The 25,053-nt window shown below is 40.0% G+C and overlaps 1 protein-coding gene across 1 annotated transcript in view; it reads left to right on the forward strand.

The window, feature by feature from the left end:
• MALRD1 (MAM and LDL receptor class A domain containing 1) overlaps nucleotides 1-25,053 on the forward strand; it is a 435,909-nt gene that overhangs the window by 236,289 nt on the left and 174,567 nt on the right. The window contains exon 27 of the mRNA XM_054017027.1: nucleotides 400-557. Within this exon, the coding sequence (XP_053873002.1) occupies nucleotides 400-557 (158 nt within the window). The remainder of the gene's footprint in view (nucleotides 1-399; nucleotides 558-25,053) is intronic.

The following is a 25,053-nucleotide window of genomic DNA, read 5'->3' on the forward strand; positions in this document are numbered from 1 at the left end:
CACAAGTACTCCTGTTCTTCTTTTTGTGGATACAGACTAACACAGCTGCTACTCTGAAATCTGCTATTTAACATGGCCTGAAAAGCACATAGTGCTCTTGGAAAAGAGGATGTGGCCAAGATGGCTAAAAAACATGTCAGTTCCCCATTTCTCCTTAGAGACTGCTTCCAGCAGAATTTCTGTGTAGCCCCAGTGAAAAGTTAACTTGTTCCCACCGACTTCCTAGTGTAACATGGGCAGAGGAAAAAGCACAGCACATCTCCCACTCTTATTTGCGTGCAATGGATTTGGCTGATACAGGGTGTGCATTAGGGGGTATACTTTACATTCTCTGCATTAGTTCTGCTGAGTTTTTAAAGACTCAGATAGTTCTTCATAACATGTAACTCTTGATTCTAGGAGCATTCCTATATCTTGAAGCTACACCAATAGGCCTAAGAGGTGAAAAAGCCCATGTGAAGAGCTCCAGGTGGAAAGAGTCGGGCACAGCTTGTATGATGAGTTTTTGGTACTACGAGTCCTCAAAAGCCACAGGACACATTCAGGTTCTCATAAAGGTAATGATCAAATAATCTTTCTTTTCTATTTGAATATGCTGATACTTATACTGTTTGTAAGAATGTGTGGTTCCAGCTGAGAATGATTCTACACACCTTCCACTGGCTCAGCTGGTGAGAGGCTTCTCTTCAGTTCTTCTGTTGTTTGTGGATCAATGGGGACTCACTGTCCATGACTCCCAGACCCAGTTTGTCCCAGCATTGTACCTTTCATCCAGAACCATACACTGTATGCTAATCTCTTTAACATGCTTCACAAAACCACTCTTCTGACCCAAAATGTCTCCCCTAAAAAGCCATAGAGAATGTTTAGAAACCCTCTCCCCACTACTATGAAAGCCACATAAATAGAATTTACCTCTTACACCAAAAGGTCTCAATAATTCATTAAACAGGTCTCCCTCTCTTTCACTTTGCCTCTGAGTTCACTGTCCCTAATGCTGCTTTTCTTTTGATATATCAAACCTCTGTCGTCTTTGATACTTTCCATGTCAGAGCAATTTTAACTTTTTATTTGATTCCCTTTTCGTTGATAGCCATGGGTAGCCTTGTGGATCTGATGTGTTGACATCCATGAATAGAATGCATTCAGCAGCCAGCACAAAGAAAGAGAAAATGTAAAAAGTATGCCTTGGTTGGCATATTTCTTTCTATTTACACATATGCAAGCACATGCGCATGCACGCACACACACACAAAATAAACAATGACTTTAGTTTTAGAAATGGCATTTATTTTCACAAGTTGGGGGATGGTGTCATAACACATAAGTGCTGCAACCAAAAGTTTATTGAATAAAAGTCATCCAATAACAAATAAAGACTGATGCCCTTCCTGCAGCTTGCTGTTATATTTATTGCTATGGAAGAGATGTATTAAAGCGAAAACGCAAGTTGACAGCCAAAATGCTGATTATAAACAAAATATAGAAAAATATCTTTGCTGCTATATAAACACATATTTCAACTCTTTGTAGATTATAAGCCACTAAAAGTATTTCACTACTATGAATCCATGTAGTTCTACTTATAAGTGCAATCACAAATCACCCCATGTGTGAGTGTATGCGCACATGCAGTATATTAGTAATAAAAATACAATTATAAATCAATTGTGCCATATAGTTGCCATCTAGCTGTTACGATCTCTACCTGCAGTATGCCTAATAAAGATCAGGACAGAATTCATTTTGGGGAACTTCATGACAACTCTGATTTCCAATGAACATGTTATCTTAACTCTTTATTTTAAATTACATCCTGCCTTTGAAAATAATCTACAGCAAATTCTTTCCCTGATAACCTGCGTATTATATGAATGATTCAAATCCCTGAAAGTTAAAACACTTCAGTGGTCTTTAACATCTGGACATATGACCCTGAGTAAGTCTGTCTGAACTAAACAAAACAATGGGCCTTTGGCAGTCATTAGCAGATTTTTTTTTTCTTGGATTAGTCCAAACACATACAAGTAAGAGGTGACTGATCTTCAACTAGCTGTTTAGTTTAATGGATCATGAGATACATTTATGCAGCTATTTTCCAGAAGAGATCTAATCCATAAATCAAACAGCTAGGTGAAGACTGTAATTTCGATTATTGATGTGTTTCTAAAATTACTCTTCAATGGTAATCCAGTCATAGATAAAGGCAGAAAGATCCTGGTGTTTAGAATAAATGAAGTACAATGGCAAACACTTATTTGAAGTCAGTGTTTGCTTTGTGTTCTAATCTTTTTAAGTGATTCAAAGATATGATCTGTGACACCTAAATACTATAGTGATTAGCAACTTAGAAATGCTTAATAATTAATATTCTTATGTACAAATGACTAACCTGGGTGACAAGTAAATAAGGAATTGTATTCAGTATATACCCACCATGATATCAATATTGATTCCCTAAAGTAACTATAACTATAAATACACTACTGTATGGAGGATTTTGCTAGAAGTGCAGATGGCTATTTATTATATGTATATCCCACTTTGATTACGTAGAATGCATTCAAGGGGAAAAACAAAAGCAGATTCTTCTACTGATCTTCCAGTGGCCCCAATCCTGCTAAGTGACCTATGCAGGTGGACTCTGCAGGATTGGAGCCAAAGAGGTTTTTCTTTTGAAATAACACAACATTCTGCAATTTTCTCTTTAAATACTGTGATACAGCATGGCCAGAGGGCAGCCGGAGAGGGTTAGAAGGGAGCCTTATTCCCTGTAGTGGGAAGAAAGTGTGCTATAGATTAATTAGAGCACCTGAAGCTAATTAGAGCACCTGAAGTCTGTCACCTGATAAAAAAAAACCCTGCTTCAATCAGACAGGGGAAGGAGTTGGAGCAGAGAAGAGTTTGGAGGGAAGCAGAGGGAAGTTTGGAGAAGTGCTGTGGTAGGCTAAGAAGACCAAGACCCTAGGTAAATGGACACCTGGCTTGTGCAGAGGGAGGGCAGGAAGCCCTCCACAAGCTGAAGGGCAGGAGAGGGAAGTAGCCCAGGGGAAGGAACTGCTAGTTCAAGTGGTTTATTGCTATCCTTAGGGCCCCTGGGCTAGGACCCAGAGTAGAGGGCGGGCCCGGGTCCCTCCCTCTCCACTCCCCTCCTCTAGGACACTAGTGGGGCAGTTAATATCCCAGTTCAGGGGCAAGAAACAGTGCCCTGAACACCCCCTCCCCCCCAAGAAGAGAAAGCATGAGACCCATCATAGTAGTGCCGGCAATTTGCCACAATACTGAACACTTGATTTTTGTTCTACCTCTTTTCTTGTGACTGAGCAGCTGGTGCTCATTAAAGAGATGTAATGTATACAAATTAAATGACTACTTTAACAGTAGGTGGAGAGAGTTGGTAAATGTTGTTGTGTTCATTGTTTTTAGAGCTTGAAATGCAATTATTTTACATTTGAGCTCAGAAACAGAAGGAAGGTCAGCCTTACCCACATGAAAGAAACAGCACTTTGGGGGAGTTCTTAGATGTTCTTTACCTGAAGAGCTCTAGTTATGTTTGAAGCATGCTGTCTTTCTTAAAGGTATTTTTACTATCACTGTTACCTTAAGCCATATACTAGTATAAAATATCTGATTTGATTTAGCCACACAATTGCTTTTGAAACCATCCCAGGACTATTTAAAATGAGTTTGGAGTCCATGAAACCAACCTCATTTGCTCTAGGGTTTTTTAAAGGAAGTAACCGTACTTTGAAGAACTAACTGGGAAATTTACCCCTCTTCCAACTGAATAAAGGGATAATTAAAGTTCTCTTTAACTTGAACAGATTATCCTTACCAAATAGTTCTCTCTGTCCAACACTCTCTCTCACACACACCCCGCCACAGTACTTAAGGAAATATCCTTTCTATAGAGCTTTTTGCATCATCCCATATAATGTAATACAGATTTATATCCTTGCTATGGAATTCTTTAGAATGGTTCAAAAACCTATACAAAAATCCCTTTTTCTACGTTTTAGAGTAATTTCTGTAGTAACCATTTGGTTTCAAAACTATTCAATTAAGTCATTCTCTCCCTTACCTCCCTTTTTTTAATTAAACTAATGTAAACCATATAGTCATTGCATAAATGCTTGTAGGCTATTTTTAAACCATCCCACCCTTCTATGAGCTGCTGTCTTTTTTCATAATTAATGGCTGCATAATGTGAGCAAGTTAAAGACAGTCTGAGTGACATAAATTTGAGTGAGAACATTACTAGCCCAGTTCTCTGTCCTATAACAAAGTCATGTATTAGAAATGGACAAAGAAGGAAAAAAAATCACATTGTGGCTGGAGTCTCCCAATTCTTCTACAGGATATTAGTCTTGTCCTTCCATTGCTTTGCATATACAAATCCCAACAGCAATGCTGTAGTTTGAATTTCTACTTAGCAGTATCCAGTCTCACATAAGGACTGAAGTCTGATCAGCCAGTACATTGTCTATGAGAAGACATAGAGGAGTTCCCCATTTTGTTTCAATCTATTTTAAGTACTGGGCTAGAGGAGTTATTCCTGATTCAGTGGCATTAGCCCCAGACTTATGTTAGTGTGAGAGCAGATCAAGCCTATAGTATCCTTGTGATATGTATAGATGATTTATGTTAGCATTAATAGGGGTTATGAACCTTCAGGAAAAGAAGCATATTATTTGTTATATTCCTAAAGTATTATCGTAGATAATGAGTTCAACATCACATCTGCTGTGGGACTTCTTCATAGAGAACATTGTATTGCTGTCAAGCATAATGAGACTTGTTGTTGGGACTTACAGTTAAGGGTGTTGCAGAAAATTTCTGTGAAAATGTATTTGAATATATGGCGTTTTGGTTTAATGCTCATATTATTATTAACATAAATCTGTGTAGAATAAGAATTATCTCATTGAAATGACACTGATGGGCAGTTCAACTAGTTTTAGAAATACTCTGTGCTGCAAATCAAAATCCTCACCACTTATGCAAATGAAAGACATTGACATTGTAGCTGTGTTTGAAGACTGCATTATCTACCTTGCCATCCATCTAATTTGAGACTGTGAAGTGTTCAGCTGCAGTGCAGCAACCACAACATGCAAATAGATTATTTCCAGGCTGAATATGAGTGCTACTAATCAGAACAACACTATTGCTTTAAGACATGTCTAAAATGATCTGTGTATGGTTGCAGTAGAATAGGATTAAATGTAAGAGAAACTGACATTCTGAGACTAAAGTGTAGGAAGAAAACTGAAAAATCCCACGTCCAATTTTTTGTACTGCTTTCCCACTCAACACCCAAATATTGATTTATTTTAAAACATGGAGAGCATGGGTTCTCTGTTATTATGTAATACATTTACAACAGAGCTAGAGAAGCCATTTTCAAATTGAAGAAAAACCCAACAATTTTATCTCTGCTTATTTTTGAATAACTGTTTCCAATACTGTTTAAGTTGTCTTTGCCATAGGAAGAAAAAAAATTGGGCATCACAATGGAAGAGAAACTACAAATCAAAGGGTCATGTCATTTGCTGCAATGAGTTTTCAGATGCCAATCTTAATTGCATTGAGTATTAACATAATGTAGTTTAAAGGTTAATTTAGGGTCTGAGCAAGGCTTTTTGGGCCTCTTCAATGAGTTTGGATCAGTTCCCTTAGAGCAATAGAGAAATGTGCAAGGAAGATAAATAGCCATTAGCAGCTACCTCCATTTACTATGACAAAGCCAATATGCACAGGAGCTCATTAGGAATTTCCCGTGGACCTTATTCTGGAACTTGTCATAGGGAATTTATTCCATCCAGTAAATGAGCAAAGACATAATAACATTTAGAAGGACAAGACATCCAAGCCAGCTCATGGCAGCCTAAATAGAGAAAATTCCATAGATAGTTCCACAGCTACGAACTAGCCAACCCATTGGATTAGTCAGGCATAGGGCCAGCTGTACCCAACAGCCAGAGTCCTGCAGCGGCTAATGGATTAATATATTGCAGAACTTGTTGCCTGGGTACTGCCGCTTATTATCAAGTGTCATAAAGTATCACAGATGTTGATTTTTCAGCTATAAGGAGGAAGGGAGGAGAAAAGAAAAAATATAGAAATGTGCAGCTTAGCTGGCTCTGCAGCCCAAGGTCTAGATGACCTGTGGCCATCCTGAAATTCCCTGGTCATTTTTAGTGGAATTAAGTGTACAAAAAATGTCTCCATAGTGAGATTTGAAGAGGGAAATCCGAAGGACGGGTGTGTGGCAGATGCCAGCTTATTTATTTTGGACTCCTGTGTTTTTAGGTTTTGTAGAAATTAAACTTAAAAACGAAATTTTCACAAATCAGTATCACTGGCCCCCATTTACTTGAGCTGCTTCCCATGAAAGTATGCAGTTTGAGGAAACTACTTATTGGTGCTTAGGAGCTTAGAAATAGCCTATATCATCACACTGACGCTCATTTCTGGCTGTATAGAAATTGATCAAATCCTTATGTCATCATGGGTTCTTTTCTAACAGTGTATCTGAGCCCTGTGGAGTTGCAGGATAAAAGTACATTTTCAAAGAGTACCATAAGGTTTTTACTGATTTGATTTTAATGGGAGTTGTGTAATCAGACAAGTTGAAAGTCTGTGGATAAGGATTTTTAGTCCCTCTTCTGAGATACAAGCAATCTTCCCAAATAGATGCCTAAAAAAATCTGGTGCACAAATGCAAAAATTTGCCAGCAACTCTTTTTATGGCTAGGTTCAGTAGGTTACATTTTTACCTTGTTTTTCTCTCAACACTTTAATATTCTGATCATCTCAAATCTGTGTATAGTACTTTTGCTTCATTAGTTCTTTAAAATATTTTTGACCAAAAAATCTCCTTTTGTTTTTCATTTTATATTCAGGAGAGTCTGGTTAAACATAACACAGGTAAGGGCCAGATTCTGTCACTCTTATTTATAGTGAGTTGCACAAACTCCCCAAAGGCCAAATTTTCAACCCCCTATTCCCATTGGTGAATCAAAAGTCCTATTTAAATCAATCAAATAACTTATACAAGTAACCACTCACTGTTGGGAGTAAGGGGTTGACAATCTGGTAACCCAGGTAACCTAAATTGAAATCATTGGAGCTACTTGCAAAGTAAGAACTACTCAACTTGAGTAAGGGTGGCAGATTCTGACTCTAATAGGGGCTTCCGTATTGAATTCATGGGCAAGAAAATGCCCCCTAACTAATCAAATGTACTGACTGACCACAGTTTCCAAAACCACATGCAGCTAGCTCGCTTTGCACTTAGTGGGCACTAACTTAAATGGAGTCATACCAGTGATGAAGTTGACACAATGATTCCAGCACTTTATGAGCAGATCTCCTAGAAAATTGTGATTGAATCAATGAGTAGTAAATATAAAGATAAGCCAGTGATAATGGGGAAATGTTATATCCTCCCAAATTAGTTTTTATAACAGGAGAAGAAAAAGCTATGTGAGATTCTGAGCAGGACTGTTATTTACTGTATTACATTTTCTCTGATGAATAAGTTAGAAAATTATTTTAGTCTTCCTACTGATAAATTACTGTAAGGTATATCCCAGGGCTGAATCAAGCCCCCTTCTTTGGAAATGGAATGAGTTTTAATAATATTGTGTTCTTAAATTGCAGCCAAATTTAAACGTTCATTCAAAACAGTTTGGTGACATGGAATAATAAATCTTGCAAGTGCAGGACAAAGCAAATTGCTATTATTTTTAGCCAAAGCCTGGAAGGGTCACTACTACACTTTGAAATCTTGTTTGTGAAGACAAAATAGGAAGAAACTGAGCAGAGGATTTTATCACTTAAATACCCATGTGTGTTTTGTGAGAAACAAACAACATCAGAAAAAATTGTGTGTAACTGAATTATTCATCCTTTTGACCTGAGTTCCTTAAGAACTTGGCCCTTTTTTCTTCTTCTTCTTTTGTCCTGAGGAGGCCATTAGGGGTAGGCATCAGCATTGAGATTCCATCTCCAAAATCCACTTGGTCTTCATTGCATGATACTTCAGCTCTGTAATTCTGAGTCCCTGGACTTGATTTACTCCATCTTAGGGGACTTGTAGAGTCACCCTTGAGGAAATCTGTGTTGTCTGCTTGGCCATTCTTTATCCCAGTAGTTTTGTCATGGAAAGGTAGTACTAAATTGTGTTTCGGACTCTATGGCTGGTGGAGCTTTCTCAAGACAGACTTGCTTTGCACAGCACATTTTTGGGGTACACTTACAGCCAGTGGGGGTAGCAGCTCTGAAGCCCACTGACAGAAGCTGGTATATCCCAGGGCTGAATCAAGCCCCCTTCTTTGGAAATGGAATGAGTTTTAATATTCTAAAAGATAATATGTGTAATAGAATCTGACACTTATTGAAGAAATGAATATATTGTAGAGGCTGTCTCATGCTGACCAGATGTAAGTCCTAGCACACTATCTAATTGCTCCAGACAGGCATCCCAGTTTGCAAAAAATGAAAATGTCTGTTGCCAAGGATTCCAATTAAGCTCAGCAAGAGTGTAAGAAGCTGACAGGTCTCCTTCCCTACTTCTTGTTTTCCTTTCTAGCCCCTTTCCAATTCCCTTCTGATCATGTTCTCAGATAATCTCATCCCACTATTGAAAATTGACTGAAATGAGCAGATGATACATTAGCAAACCTTAGTGCTAAGGTAGCACTGAAGCCCAATACATGACATTAAACAGTTTACCAATTTTATCTATATGTATGCAGAGTCAGAATGAGCTCTACCCTGACATCTGGTGGTGAGTTGTGGAAAAGGACTTCAGGGGCTGATCTCGTTTGCATGGGCACATCCACCCCGCCTAGCATGAAGGCCATTTGCTCAAATGGTCACTTTGGCTGCTTTGGGACCCCTAGTCTCTTTGTTATTGGGGCAGAAGTAATAAAGTGTTACCCTGATTATGGAATCAAGGACAGTAGAACTGTACTTGGCATTTTATGACGGAGGGACTCGCCCTCCACTAAGTAGCACTTGCTAGGCAAGGGACATGGGTTCCAAAGCCCACTGAACTGAGAGAGACTGGGGACAAGTATGTGTATCTGGTAGTATGGGTCCCTCCTGAGGGCCCTAACCACCACTTTGACCCCTCTTCTCTCCACTGTGTAATAACAGAGCTAATTTTGATTCCATCAGAAGTCTTGTTACATGCTGCAGAGCTGAAATCACTGATTCCTAGGCCTAAGCATTAGACCTACTTTGGGCAAGTAGTTCTGATTGTTCCAGCACTGCCCCCCACCCCCTACAAACAGCTGAAATCACTAAAGAGCTAAAGTTACTAAAGTGCTGAACTCACTAAGAGCTGTGTTAAGTGTGTGGGGGGGCCTGAAGACACACTAAACATAGCTCTTAGTGAGGCTGTCTTCAGGCCCCCACATTGGTGAGCAGCTAGCAGGACGGCTGGCAGAGAGGAGTGGCCAGCAGGGCAGCTAGTGGAGAGGAGCAGCTGGCGGTGAAGACCGTAGCAGAACACCGCGGAGAGGCATGGCAATCGGCCGTTGACCTGAGCAGCATGTAAGCTGTCCCCCATACCTCCCCCCACTTCCACCCAGGCTGGGACGTAAACTCTGCAGATGAACTTCTGAGCTCTGGGGGCTGCATTGACCAAGGACAAACTATGGGTGGGGGTGACAATTGGGTTGCTAGACTTAAGACCCTGAGGGGAAAAGGACACTGCCAAAATTACGGAGGGGGGGGTCTTTTGCCCATGGTTTGTGTTATGAATCCAGTTTGTGGTGTTTCCCCAACATAATGCCGCAATGTTTCCCTCTTTTATTAAAAAGCTTTTGCTACACTCAGACTCTGTGCTTACGAGAGGGGAAGTATTACCTCTTGGAGGCACCCAGGGGGGTGGTATGTAATTGTCCCAGGTCACTGGGTGCGGGCTCGAGTCGGTTTTACATTGTGTTATTGAAATGGAACCCCTAGATACTGAACCCGGCTCTTGTTGCTGCCAACTCTAACGGGCAGAGGGTTACATATACATTTTGTGTGTGGTTTTTTTCAGAGTCCTGGATTTGTTCCATTTCATGGTAGTGATATTTGATTAGTTGACAGACTTAGAACATTAAGTCCAAGTATGTTTAAAATGATCTTGATTAGTTCAAAAAGACTAATAGTGGGAGGAGTCCAATTGTACTTACAGAAACTATTTCAATTTCTGATCTCCAGTTTATAGATTAAAGTAGGTTATGGAGAAACAATCCTGTTTCACTTTTGGTGACAATCCAAAGTAATTTACAAAGCTGGCAGGATCTGACCACTTTCCCATTAATTGTATAAAAAGGTCAAATTAGATATTATTCAGGCCTCGTACTTGGGCTTTCCGTGATCTATGTGCATACTTGCTTGTAACTAGGCCAAATAGCATTATTTAATGGTAAAATTAAATGTTAACAATGAAAGATGCCTTAGAAAGAAGTATTGCATCTATGCAGCTACTGGCTTCCTGCCAGTGGTAGTAAAGCAAGATTATCAGTAGCAGCATTGAGAAACTGTGTAACATTTCACAAATCTTCCCAAAGTATTGATTAACCTTTTCCATCTATTTCTCTATTATTATTTTGTATTATTTATTTATTATTACATGCATATATATGACACCCATGCTCATATATGACACAGTAGCGTCTGGTGCACCTAATATAGATAGATTAAGAATGAACAATATTTTTCTCATCTTTGATAGCACCTTCTATATATAAGTAGCATACCAGAAAGGGCCAGACATGGAGGAACCCAGCCAGCAACTGAATATTAAGGGGATTCTAATTTACAATTAGTAGAAAGATTGGAGAAAGTTGTCTTACATTTCATTTCAATGATGGCCTTTCTATATTGATGCTTATTCTTATATTAATTTCTCAGCATTTCATGTATTGCTGTTTTATTTATAAGTTTCTGATATCAAGATATTCTTTTCCTCCAATGAACAAGAGGAACCCCAACCCTCCATCACAGCTCCTTGTGCAAGATTCTAATGCAGTATACAGAGGGCAATTTAAGTGCTTTTAAATTATATGTATATGTATGTTTCTTTAAAAGCTTTTCTTTCCTGTTGTGTGTGGGCTGGGAAAAGTTTGTGTGGTTGCTATGCTGCCCAAATAGGCTGCATCTACCTACAGATATTGAAATGATTCCAGAGCCCTCTATGCTCCCAATCCCAGTCAGCTGCTTTTTGTCCTGGCAATCCAGGCTAAAAGCAGCCCCAACATCAGTCTTTCACCTTCCCACCACTGGTAAGAGCAATACCTCAGGACTTCTAACCCCCCTCATCCCTTCCTGATAGTTCCACGTCCTGCCTATCTTTTGTAGGGTCTGGACCTCTCTCCTGGAGGAAGTAGAAGGTAGCTGAGCTCTTGCTGATTACCCTCTTGTGACCTGTCAGGCCTCACTTCCTGATCAAACTGGATCTAGCCTCAGGCTGCATCTAGCCTCATGGAACTGGAGGCCCAGGAGTAGAGCACCCCGGGGGGAACAACTTTAAAAAATAGAGTTGGTTAATCTTTCCAGGATTTGTCTATACCGCTTCAGAGCCTGAGCCTATCCCTTCCACCTTCAGACCAGATTCTGTGCCTTTGGTGATGAAAGGAGAGATACAGTTCAATGTTCCATGTGTTATCATTGCAATCCCAGCTTACTTTGGAGCAGCAGTGAGCAGAAACTTTTTTTTCTTCCCTATCCTCCCCTCTCTCCAAGCCTCCATCAAGTTGAACTATTGAAATAATTGAGAGAGGACTGGCTAAACAGAGCAGATAAGCAACTCTTCTTTACCAGGGAAACAGACGAAAGCTCACTGGAAACACACTGTTCTCAGATGTTCTCTGTGCTTTTCTGCAAGCTTTTGCTACTTGGAGAAGTGATTCAAAATATGAGGAGTCAACAGCCATTTTTGTCTCCCACTGACCAAGAAAGCTGTGTGAATCACTCACAGGGAGGAAGGTACTGTGGAGATTTCCACTCCATTTTCCTAGCAAGCAGGATTTCCTGTAGCAGGCTCTGTTACAATCCAGTTAGATGTAGTTGACAGCATAGCTATTGAGTGGCAAGCCCTAAACAAGATGGGATGCTCATACTAAGTAATGGAAACTCTCCTAGCCTCCTGCAAGCTTTCCTCTGGCTTGGCTCACATAAGAGTTTAGACGCGCATCTGGGGCTGGTGTCAAGAGAGAGGCATGAAGACTAGAAAAGAAGGCATTTCAGCTCTTTTGGGTTTCTTACAGGATGTCTTCGATTTGGGCTTAAGACCAACTGTCAGCTGAACCCAGACCCTGCTCATTGTCCTCAGGAAATGAATCCAGCCTCCTGAGTGGCTGAAGACTCCAGCAGGCACAGTCTTAAACCCTGGCTCCCTGGCTGCTCAGTAGTGTTCCACATCCATAGTTGTGTTGCTGGTCTTACTTCCTGTTCCTGCTCTCAGCTCCCTTCTTGCTCCTAGTCCTCAGTCCAGATCTGCGCTCCCGCTTTCCTGCTCCTTCTCCCTGGTTCTGCTCCTGGATCCTAGCTCCTGCCCCACCCTGACTGATACTCTGGCTCTGATCCCTGACTTTTGGTTTCTGGCTCCCAGTTCTGGTGTGCTCCCTGGATGTGGTTTTTTTTTTTTTGTCTTCTAACCACAACTCTAACCCCTGGCTTGTGGTTTCTGGCTTTCAGCTCTGGCTCACTCCCTGGACTTGGGATTCAGCTTCTAACCACTGCTCAGACCCCTGGCTCTAGCTCCAGCTCTCCCTCTGGATTTGATAACTTGGCTCCTGACTCGGCACCTAGGCCTGGCTATCTCTGTTCCAACCATTAAGCTAATCATCTTCCCTGACCATTAGGCAAAGCCACCCATGGCCCAGTTGCTACACCTCCCTCCCATAATTTCTTCTCAGGTTTCAGCATTATACAGTGTCATAAATGCAGGTATGAAGATATAATTGGGTTACAAGCCAGGGTAACCACACTTTAAACCACTCTTCACTTGCCCACCTTTATTATTTGCATGACACTTTGTCCATTTGGTTTGGAGAAGACCTCCCTGTCTATAGCTCTGACAGCTGGGCTCTGACAACACCAGTATTTTCAGCTATTCTCTTATTTGCTCCAGCCTTCCCTGGAATTCTGTTACTTAAGAGGAAATAGAACCGAACGTTGCCCTAAGTTCTCATTCATGGAACATAAACTCATTGTAATAAAACAGGATTAATGTCTTAGAATTCAAGGCTCAAGATTCGTATTTCATAAAGGACTCAATTATAGGCACAGTAGATTGTAATCCTACAATTTTTTAATTTTTTTCTTAAATTATGATAGGCCTATAGTTAAGTTTGCCTAAAACTTCTAAGTATAAGACTATTTTCCATTACTTATTACCTTACCAAATTTTAATATATGGACTGATATTTTCAATGCTGGGTATCTGCCTCAGGCTGAATTTTTGAGAAAGTTTCAGCTAAAACAGTTTAACCATTTCTGAGAATGAGCTTAGGGCATAATATTTTGTTTTCCCCGTATTGAAATTTGGGGTTTTTTTAGATGCTCTAGCACCACCAGGGTTTGGAACAAGAACAACTTTAACATGCTTTTAATGTATTTGTGTATATGTGTGTAAACCAAAGTGGATTCCGACTGCTGGCACTTAACATTAAGAAGGTTGCAGAGCAATTTTTAAACTAAGAGATGGAGGAAAGCTGATTGCTGCAGAGGAGCACATGGATTGGACAGACTTCTCTTAGAGGAGAGTCTATTGATAAAGATTCTCTAGGTTTTAGTCAGGAGGAGAGGATGGAAGAGGATAAAGTATGGGCCAGATCAGATGAGAAACATTCACATAAAAAAGTATCTGACACATCAGAAAAGGGCAGACAAATAAACAGTGACAAGTTTTTAACGTGCTTGAACGCAAATGCTAGAAGTCTAAATAAGATGGGTGAACTAGAGCGCCTCGTGTTAAAGGAGGATATTGATATAATAGGCATCACAGAAACCTGGTGGCATGAGGACAATCAATGGGACACAATCATTCTGGGGTACAAAATATGTCGGAAGGACAGAACAGGTCATGCAGGGGGGGAGTGGCACTATATGTGAAAGAAAATGTAGAATCAACTGAAGTAAAAATCTTAAATGAATCCACATGTTCCATAGAATCTCTATGGATAGTAATTCCATGCACTAATAAAAATATAACAGTAGGGATCTATTATCGACCACCAGGATGGTGATAGTGACGATGAAATGCTAAGGGAGATTAGAGAGGCTATCAAAATAAAGAACTCAATAATAGTGGGGGATTTCAATTATCCCCATATTGACTGGGTACATGTCACCTCAGGACGAAATGTAGAGACAAAATTTCTTGATACTTTAAATGACTGCTGCTTGGAGCACCTGGTACAGGAACCCACAAGGGGAGATGCAACTTAGTCCTGAGTGGAGCGCAAGAGCTAGTCCAAGAGGTAACTATAACAGGACTGCTTGGAAATAGTGACCATAATATAATGACATTTAACATTCCTGTGGTCGGAAGAACACCTCAGCAACCCAACATTGTGGCATTTAATTTCAGAAAGGGGAACTATGCAAAAATGAGGAGGTTAGTTAAACAGAAATTAAAAGGTACTAGAGTGAAATCCCTGCAAGCTGCATGGACACTTTTCAAAGACACCATAATAGAGGCCCAACTTAAATGTATTCCCCAAATGAAAAGAACTAAAAAAGAGCCACGATTGCTTAACAACCATGTAAAAGGAGCAGTGAGAGATTAAAAAGGTATCTTTTAAAAAGTGGAAGTCAAATCCTAGTGAGGTAAATAGAAAGGAGCATAAACACTGCCAAATTAAGTGTAAAAATGTAACAAGAAAAGCCAAAAAGGAGTTTGAAGAACAGCCAGCTAAAAACTCAAAAGGTAATAAAATGTGTTTTAAATACATCAGAAGCAGGAAGCCTGCTAAACAACCAGTGGGGCCCCTGGATGATCGAGATACAAAAGGAGCGCTTAAAGACGATAAAGTCATTGCGGAGAAACTAAATGAATTCTTTGCTTCAGTCTTCACAGCTGAGGGTGTTAGGGAGATTTCCAAACCTGAGCCGTCCTTTGTAGGTGACAAATCTGAGGAATTGTCACAGATTGAAGTATCACTAGAGGAGGTTTTGGAATTAATTGATAAACTTAACATTAACAAGTCACCAGGACCCGATGGCATTCATCCAAGAGTTCTGAAAGAACTCAAATATGAAATTGCAGAACTATTAACTATGGTTTGTAACCTGCCCTTAAATCAGCTTCTGTACCCAATGACTGGAAGATAGCTAATGTAACGCCAATATTTAAAAAGGGCTCTAGAGGTGATCCCGGCAATTACAGACAGGTAAGTCTAATGTCAGTACCGGGCAAATTAGTTGAAACAAAAATAAAGAATAAAATTGTCAGACACATAGAAGAAAATAACTTGTTGGGCAAAAGTCAGCATGGTTTCTGTAAAAGGGAAATCATGTCTTACTAATCTATTAGAGTTCTTTGAAGGGGTCAACAAACATGTGGACAAGGGAGAATCCAGTGGACATAGTGTACTTAGATTTCCAGAAAGCCTTTGACAAGGTCCCTCACCAAAGCTCTTACATAAATTAAGTTGTCATGAGATAAGAGGGAAGATCCTTTCATGGATGGAGAACTGGTTAAAAGACATGGAAAAAGGGTAGGAATAAATGGTAAATTTTCAGAATGGAGAGGGGTAACTAGTGGTGTTCCCCAAGGGTCGGTCCTAGGACCAGTCCTATTCACCTTATTCACAAATGCTCTGGAGAAGGGGGTAAACAGTGAGGTAGCAGAAGATACTAAACTGCTCAAGATAGTTAAGACCAACGCAGACTGTCAAGAACTTCAAAAAGATCTCACAAAACTAAGTGATTGGACAATAAAATGGCAAATGAAATTTAATGTGGATAAATGTAAAGTAATGCACATGGGGAAAAAATAACCCCAACTATACATACAATATAATGAGGGCTAATTTAGCTACAACTAATCAGGAAAGAGATCTTGGACTCATTGTGGATAGTTCTCTGAAGACATCCATGCAGTGTGCAGCGGCAGTCAAAAAAGCAAACAGGATGTTAGGAATAATTAAAAAAGGAATAGAGAATAAGATGGAGAATATCTTATTGCCCTTATATAAATCCATGGTATGCCCACATCTTGAATACTGCGTACAGATGTGGTCTTCTCATTTCAGAAAAGATATACTGGCATTAGAAAAGGTTCAGAGAAGGGCAACTAAAATGATTAGGGGTTTGGAATGGGTCCCATATGAGGAGAGATTAAAGAGGCTAGGACTTTTCAGCTTGGAAAAGAGGAGACTAAGGGGGGATATGATAGAGGTATCTAAAATCATGAGTGCTGTGGAGAAAGTGTATAAGGAAAAGTTTTTTACTTGTTCCCATAATATAAGAACTAGGGGCCACCAAATGAAATTAACAGGAAGCAGGTTTAAAACAAATAAAAGGAAGTTCTTCACACAGCACACAGTCAACCTGTGGAACTCCTTGCCTGAGGAGGTTGTGAAGGCTAGGACTATAACAGGGTTTAAAAGAGAACTAGATAAATTCACGGAGGTTAAATCCATTTATGGCTATTAGCCAGGATGGATAAGGAATGGTGTTTCTAGGCTCTGTTTGTCAGAGGGTGGAGATGGATGGCAGGAGAGAGATCACTTGACCATTATCCATTAGGTTCACTCCCTCTGGGGCACTTGACATTGGCCACTGTCGGTAGACAGGATACTGAGCTGGATGGATCTTTGGTCTGACCCAGTACGGCCATTCTTATGTTTTTATATATAAACCAGGCTTATAATAGATGTATAATGCTGTTGCTCTTTCCTAATTACTGTCAATAGCATACAATGCTATGGCCATAAGGATGGTTATTTTCCCACTTTGCTTCATTCTACATTTCTACCCTGATATGGTAAAAATATTCGATTCTGCATTAAGAATCCTGGTTTTGCTATTTAAGTAGGCCAACTCCCAGATGTAAAAAAGGTTTTCAGGCTGCGAGTGAATGTGATAATAGAAAGATACAGTGGGTGTCTTTGGTTCAATATATGGACTTCACTGCTTTATTCCCTGTTGGTGTAAGCATTAGAGTTCAAATCTTGTTTTCAACTTTCCAAAAGTTTGGTGATAGTTTGAGGTTTTGGTTTGTCTCGTTACAAGAGTAGTCGCCAGGTGGTAAGTTCAGATCCACATTTTGGTCTTGGGTCTGTCTGTTTATACACCTAGCAACTACCATTCACCTCACATACTTGATCAAAAGCAGTCATTGTGATTCTATGATGTGTATATGGTCAACTGCAAAGGATGCCCTGCAAAAGATGTCCAGTGGTATGGCGGTGGACAGGTAGGGCACTTTGCATTACTTGTCACCCAAAAAATGAAGTGCCAGAAGTCACTGTCCCTGATGTTATTTTCTCATGTGTAAATAATTGCAGTTCACCTCTCTTTGTAAATTGTTTGTTGTGTTCACTTGCACTTCTAGAGTACAACCACACTACAACTGATGATAGAGATTGGTTTAGCTGTATTAATTCTGCCTGAATTTATTAATCTGTAACATTTTTGGAGTTAACATTATGGAGTCTATTAGTGCTTAAACCCTATGATTTGTTCATGGATTAATTTTTCCCACACCTGCACAGAAAGATACTGCTTTACCTCCCTGTGGTGACAGATTGCATTAGGTCTGACGCTCTAGCTGTGCAATTAGACTCCTAAAGTAAACCTCAGAAGGTATGTGGTCCTTACACAGCAGAAACTCCTATGTTTGCCTTTGCCTGTGAGGGAAGCAGTAACCAGGAGTTGCAAAAGTCTAAGTCTTATGAAAGAGTTACAAAACAAGTTAGTCCAACATTATATAAGAAAAAGTCCAACCAAAGCAAGATAAAAGTAAACAGATACCAGCCCAGAATGCCAAGTATCCAGAGTTCCAGTACATGGCTCTTCATTACTGCAGATTTGGAAAATAAAAAGGAGAACCAGGGCCACATTTTGCCCCTAGTTACACCCAGACAACTGTGGGTCTAACTGGAGGGCAGGATGCAGCCCAGACTGCTTTTCCCATTAGTTAATTTATACTGTATTTGTATTTGTGACTTTTAAGATGTAAACGATTTGAATTACTATGTTTAATGCTCCTCCTGTAACCTTGCTCCCCTTGACGAGAGGCTATGGTCTCTCTTCTCATCCCGAGGTTCAGAGAAGTGATAGTTACCACTTCATGGACGTGCAGCCCTCAGGTCCAACTTAAATTAATTTACCTCAATAAGTTCAGCAAGATGGGGTCTCAGGTGACTAGACTGAAAATATTATTTAAAAAATCACATAAACAATAGCAGGTAACACTGGAACATAAACAAAAATCATCCAAGTTCCATATTGCCCCACAGCACATCCCTCTGGAGCGCACAGGCTTCAGTCTCCCCCTCACATACTTTGGACTAAGTCACAATCCTTTAGCCCCGTTCACTCGGGTTGTCCGACCAGCCCCCGACAAAATGGCTGCTCTGCTTCATTCTCTATTGGCCTGTCCCCTGACTTTGGGCTAGGCTCCATCCACAAAATTCAAAGACACTTTCTACGTTAAATGTGGAGTTCTAGTATTACTGCTGAGAGAGAAGGCTTTTTTTCCCAAGGAAGTATTTGTGATAATGTGAGTTACTGTTTGAATTCACTAGGTGGTGAGAGATTATACTTAGATGATGCTACAGTACTAATGAAAGTGAATGGAATAAAATCCTTATTGCTGATTATAAGTACCTTGAATACTTAGATTATAGGTTTGCACAAAATGGTGCTCTCTCCTGATTTCATACTAACACTGAAAAGTCATGTTTTTTTTTTTGTCTCCCCTGCATCTCAGGCTCTCACTCTTTTTATGCTCCCAATTTTACTCCACTCAAGGAGATTGAAATCACATGGAAAGTCTTCAGGGTCTTACGCAAATAGAAACAGGAATACCCTTTAATATGAGTTCATGCTTTATGGAATTACCAAGGAGAATTACTTTATCTTTAACACAGATGTTAGCAGCTAACAAGAAACATAATTGTGCAAAGTCAAAGTCAGAGTAGAGAGTGGAGGGAGGGGATGAATTTTTCCCCCAGGGAAAGGGGACTTTGCAGAGAAGCAGACTTTGATTTCTAATAGACCTGGTCGGTGGGGGCACGGAAGGAGGGAAATCTGTGGGAAAACTGGAATTTAACAAAAACAAAAACAAAAAGTTTTCATCAAAATTGTCCTTTGGATATTTTCAGATTTTCATCAACAAAATCAAAACATCAAACCATTTTTTCCCAGTTTTCAGCATCCAAAAACTGAAAAATATCCGTTTTCTACAAAATTGATATTTTTTTGTTAATTGAAAAGCTATTTTTGTTGAAAAAAGATTCAACAAAAATTTTTCAACCAATTCTAGTTTCCAATGCTCATGGCAAGGGTAAGAAGAGAGGCACTGAAGGAGGAGTGGGGAATATAAATTTTACAAACTCCAGATTTTGAGTTTCTTTGATAAATCAATCATACAGTGGACACTATTAAAAAGTCAATATTTAACATGCAGTTGCTACAATTATTTATTATTCTAAATATAGGGGAAAACAGTTGTCTTGTTAATGGCGACCAGTGTTCTCATTGAAATGAAATTTAAGGGAATGGAGAACCCACTTGTATCAGGGTCTTGTAAAACCACACACTCAGACAAAACCTGCACACGTACAATCGGACAATGCCATTGAATAAGTAACGGAAATCTCAATCTGATTGTTTTAGTGAATCTTTAAGGTAAATTCAACAGTAGTTAATCAGGCTACAGCATCACTGCTGTGCAGCTTAAATCCTCTGTTTGCTTTGTTAGCACAGTGGAATTAAAATTATTTACATTTATTTTATATATCTATCTATAGATAGATATATAAAAATAATTATAAGAATATTTATTCAGTAGTGGATACTTAAATTAACAGTGATGATGTCTGAGGCTGCTGACCATTCTCTAATGACTGATGGATAGTTCAGGTAAACATCTAAATATTATTTTCTTATTGAATGATATCACAATAACATTAATAATGTCTAGGGTTCAGCAGCAAAATGCAGTGAGTCATCACAATAAGAGTTTATGCTTGCAAATATTCATAATGGACGTCAGGCAGGTACTATTAAGTGGTGATTAGTTTTCTATTTGCTGTCTCTGTATTGCACAGGCACAGAACAAGGTATCAGGCCAAATAGGTTGCTTGAGTACTTCAAGCTCACTATTAAAATGTGTACCTATTCAGAGAAATCCATTTTTTAATTGTGCTGTAATGTAGAAAAATGTTTTCCCTATCCATCCTTAGTTGCCTTTCAATCTGCATTGAAGTTTATTGATACATTCTGTGTTATTTCTGTTTGTGAATTTATCAATTTAAAATTATATATTCAGACCTCACATTTTTGTATACAATATTTATACATGTAAAATGCAAACAAATCCACCACTTTGGGATAGATACATAGTAATTTTTTCTAAAAAAAATCCATATTTTCCTCACCAGAAAATGCTGAGGAAGTTTTTACCTCAGTGAAACATTAATTTCTAAATTTTCAAAGTTATTGATCTGTGATTTGCCCTTGAGACTCAGACACTTAATACTCTCATACAGTTTTTTGGAAATGTGGGAAATATCTCTCCAGCTATTTGTACCTTTGTTGGCTAGGGAATGGGGAAAACTGTACTTGTGGAGATCAGAGTCAAGAGCAGTTTACAGCACATGGAAGAGATTTGAAAGACTGTTTTTGCTGGAAACTCTGTTCAGTTGTTTGGAACTGCCATGAAATGGACTTACAAGGACACTCGGTCTATATTAGGCTGGATCAATAAATACATCTAGGAACAAAGGTGAAACATCTTACAGCTTTTAAACCAATTGTTTAGACTTCTGTTCTGTACATTTATACTGTGTCACTTGAACAGGTAATATTTTTGCTGCCCTGTTGAACTTGGGCATGATAAAGCTGCAGCACCATTTGTCAAAAGAAAACTTGAGACGTATTTTTAGGTTTTATTGGCTCTTCATCTGAATTGCTTACGGTCACCTTCTCCTGAATTGCACCGCTTAGCACCTTCCCCTCATCTATCTTTAATTGGTTTGATCTATCCAGGAGAGAGGGAGAGGATTATTCAAATCAGAATTCTTAGTTTGATCCAGAAGAGGCAGTACTCAAATTCTGAATCTTGTGCCATCAGATCCATTTCATTGATCAGCAAACAGGAGAGGATGCCTGTGATTTATGACATACAATATTTAGCTACACATGAAAGATCTTCTATAGTGCAGAGTATAATTCCAGTATTCTTGACAGTCTGGTTCAGGGGTAGAACTGTGCTCTGTGATGGGAGGGTGTTAACTAGAAGCTCATACGCAGCAGCAAAATGATTAGTTCAACCACATATCCTCTTGCTTAACATTTTGTGCACATGATGGGTTCTTCAAGGGAATGTGAATTCTGCTTTTTCCACCGGGAAGCTTTAATGATTAAGGAGGATTTCCTAAAAAAAAAAATTTAGAGGTCTAACTGCTAATGAAAATCCTCCCCCTCACTCATTAGCTTTTGCTGTTTTATCCTGAGGTGGTTCTTGGTCAATATTGTACTGTGTGCGTCAATAAATCGTGATGGAGAAGCTCCCTCTCTCCAAAGGAAGTTCAGTGAGGTGCGACAGTTAATTAGAGCATGAATGCTGGCTTGGAGTACTGTGTTGTGGCAAAGAGTTCATCCGGAACATGGCACAGTGAACTCCTGAGTGCTCTGGGGCAATCTGCCAGCATCCACTCCCATCTGCTGCTGGGCACCACCCTTTTCCTTCCACAAACCAAAAACCACGCACCTTAAACTGTACTGATGCCAAGTTGGGGCTCATCAGCAATAGCAATCACTTCTTCAATCCATAAATCCAGAAGAAGAAAGACACCCCCCCCCCGCAAATGGCTGCTGCTGAGAGCAGTGAGCATGTGCTGACTCTATTCCAAAAGGTGGCTGCAGACATCCTCACAATTAAAGCTGCAGTCACCACTCTCCAAACATTAGTGTCTGCTATTGAATCCTCCTTGCAACTACTATCAGGTGGGAGATCAGAGGCCCAGGGCTGTATTTCCTCAGTGGGAGGTCAAATGCAGGGCATGGCTGCCCTAAGTGAGAAACACCTCAGGGATAGAAAATAAATTAAAGATAAATTGACTGCTCTTAGTGATTTTCAGCTCTTATGCTGGGCAGAAACACTGCCCCACCACAAGTGATTGTCAGCTCTTTTGAGCACTTAAAATAACAAAAGGCTCCAAATGGAACCTATTTAGCTCTATATTTGAACAGTCGGGAGGAACAGTGAGGACCCTTAGGGAGAGTCCACTCCTTGTGGTTGGGATACCTGTCCCCACTGCTCTTACTTTCACAGAGATCTGGCATTTGAGCCCCTGGTTTAATGAGGTCCTTTCAGCTGAGGGTCACCCCCTCATTTGGGACAGGTTAAGAACAGTTCTGCTCCCTTTACTCATACAATAAAGACAACAACATTGATAACATTTCACTACCCCTGCATTCAGTACTAAAGTGATTTGTAAACCAACACTAGCCAAAGTTTATCACTTTTAGCAAGAAGCAACAGAGGGTCCTGTGGCACCTTAGAGACTAACAGAAGTATTGGGAGCATAAGCTTTCGTGGGTAAGAACCTCACTTCTTCAGATGCAAGTAATGGAAATCTCCAGGGGGCAGGTATAAATCAGTATGGCGATAACGAGATTAGTTCAATCAGGGGGGGTGAGGTGCTCTGCTAGCAGTTGAGGTGTGAACACCAAGGGAGGAGAAACTGCTTCTGTAGTTGGATAGCCATTCACAGTTTTTGTTTAATCCTGATCTGATGGTATCAAATTTGCAAATGAACTGGAGCTCAGCAGTTTCTCTTTGGAGTCTGGTCCTGAAGTTTTTTTGCTGTAAGATGGCTACCTTTACATCTGCTATTGTGTGGCCAGGGAGGTTGAAGTGTTCTCCTACAGGTTTTTGTATATTGCCATTCCTGATATCTGACTTGTGTCCATTTATCCTCTTGAATAGTGACTGTCCAGTTTGGCCAATGTACATAACAGAGGGGCATTGCTGGCATATGATGGCATATATAACATTGGTGGACGTGCAGGTGAATGAGCCGGTGATGTTGTAGCTGATCTGGTTAGGTCCTGTGATGGTGTTGCTGGTGTAGATATGTGGGCAACACCATCACAGGACCTAACCAGATCAGGTCACATCACAAGATTACTTGCATCTGAAGAAGTGAGGTTCTTACCCACAAAAGCTTATGCTTCCAATACTTCTGTTAGTCTTAAAGGTGCCACAGGACCCTCTGTTGCTTTTTACAGATTCAGACTAAGACGACTACCCCTCTGATACTTGACACTTTTAGCAACACCGTTCTATCTGCTAGATATCTAGGCAGAGTAGGTGTGTTCATGTAAGTACAATTTGCTCCTGAAGTCTATCCCTCTCCCAGCTAGCTGTCAGGGGAGAACTCATTCAGACTCTGATTACATGGACAAATGACCCATTCATTCCAAAAGCCTCAGAAGACTGAGAGCTTCATAAATAACTTATAAACTTATTTTGTTGTGTTGTGTTCCTGGTTACTCCAACTGCTGGTGCTTGGTTTGCAGATCTAATTGCCCCCATTTTATTTACACATACACACTCTGCCCCTGGCTGGGTACACTGAAGTTAGAGTCCACCTGTATGTTCTATGTTTTCTATATGGGGTTTTGAATTATGACAGTAATATAGCATGGATATGTGTGGGCCATCTCACTGCTGAATACTTAATGCCATACCCTTGCTAACTGAATCGTCAAGGCTGTGATTGCTTTAATGAGCTGCCTGATGATAAGGGAGTAAAAACATAAAACCTCCCCATCCAAACCCTGCACTGGGAACAGCAAATCCAATCTGAACCATATACTAGAAACCACTAGGTGGCTCTATGCACAGAAGGCTGCATAGAGGAGCTAAGCAATGTGAAGATGCTCACACAGACAATGGTGAACTGCAGAGAGACAAGGCTGTCTGCATGTCATTGGGAATGCTGAGACCCAAAGAAGAGCTCCTCTGATTTAGACAGTGCCATGGCATTGCTGGTTGATACCTGCAGTATGCACCTACAAACAATAATAAGGGAACTTACCCACCAACAGTTGTGCATACCTCTTTATATTGCTGCAAGATTGTAATGTAACTATCAAACATTTTTAGCAGGCAAACTGTGTGTCTGGGAATGCTAGTTTACCTTCATTCGCTTAAGGTTGGGATAATGGATGTTGGATTAATTGTTTATTTTTTTTAAATACAGGGGATGGCAATTCCTATAGAAAATTACCTCCCCCACACACACACATAGGAACTCTGACATCACAAGGTCCTACTTGGAACTGTTTGGCACAGAGGGTCTCTGACACAAAACTCTGCTGAGCTCATGCATCCAACACAATCTCAGAGACTGATATAACCATCTGTTGGATGTTTGCTCCATTATGGAATATAAACATCAAACCTTCCATGCCCTCTTTGTTGGGGGATGTTTCCGAAGTGGGGATATTACTTACAACAATTTTTATACCCATATATGGGTTTGGATGCTGCTGGGACCCCAGAGCAGTGACAGGCTGCCTATTTCTCTACCAGCTCCCCCAGAGTATAAGAGACTTTTAGCTCTCTTTAGTTAGAAGCATTCTTTCAGTGTGTGATAATGGATTAGATCAGCCCCATGCTTTGCCAGGTACACAAATGTTCCTATGTTGCTATAATTTTTGTTTTTATTATTTTTGATGTCTACTGCTTGGTTCCCTCTTGTCTCGCTTCCTATTGTTGTGCCCCAACCCTCTTTCTTCCCCCTTTCTCCCTCCTGATCCTCCTATTCAGAAAAATTCCCCCCTGCATGACCGTGATAT

This window comes from Malaclemys terrapin, chromosome 2 (genome assembly GCF_027887155.1).
Source record: "Malaclemys terrapin pileata isolate rMalTer1 chromosome 2, rMalTer1.hap1, whole genome shotgun sequence".
In the NCBI taxonomy this organism is placed as follows: Eukaryota; Metazoa; Chordata; order Testudines; family Emydidae; genus Malaclemys; species Malaclemys terrapin.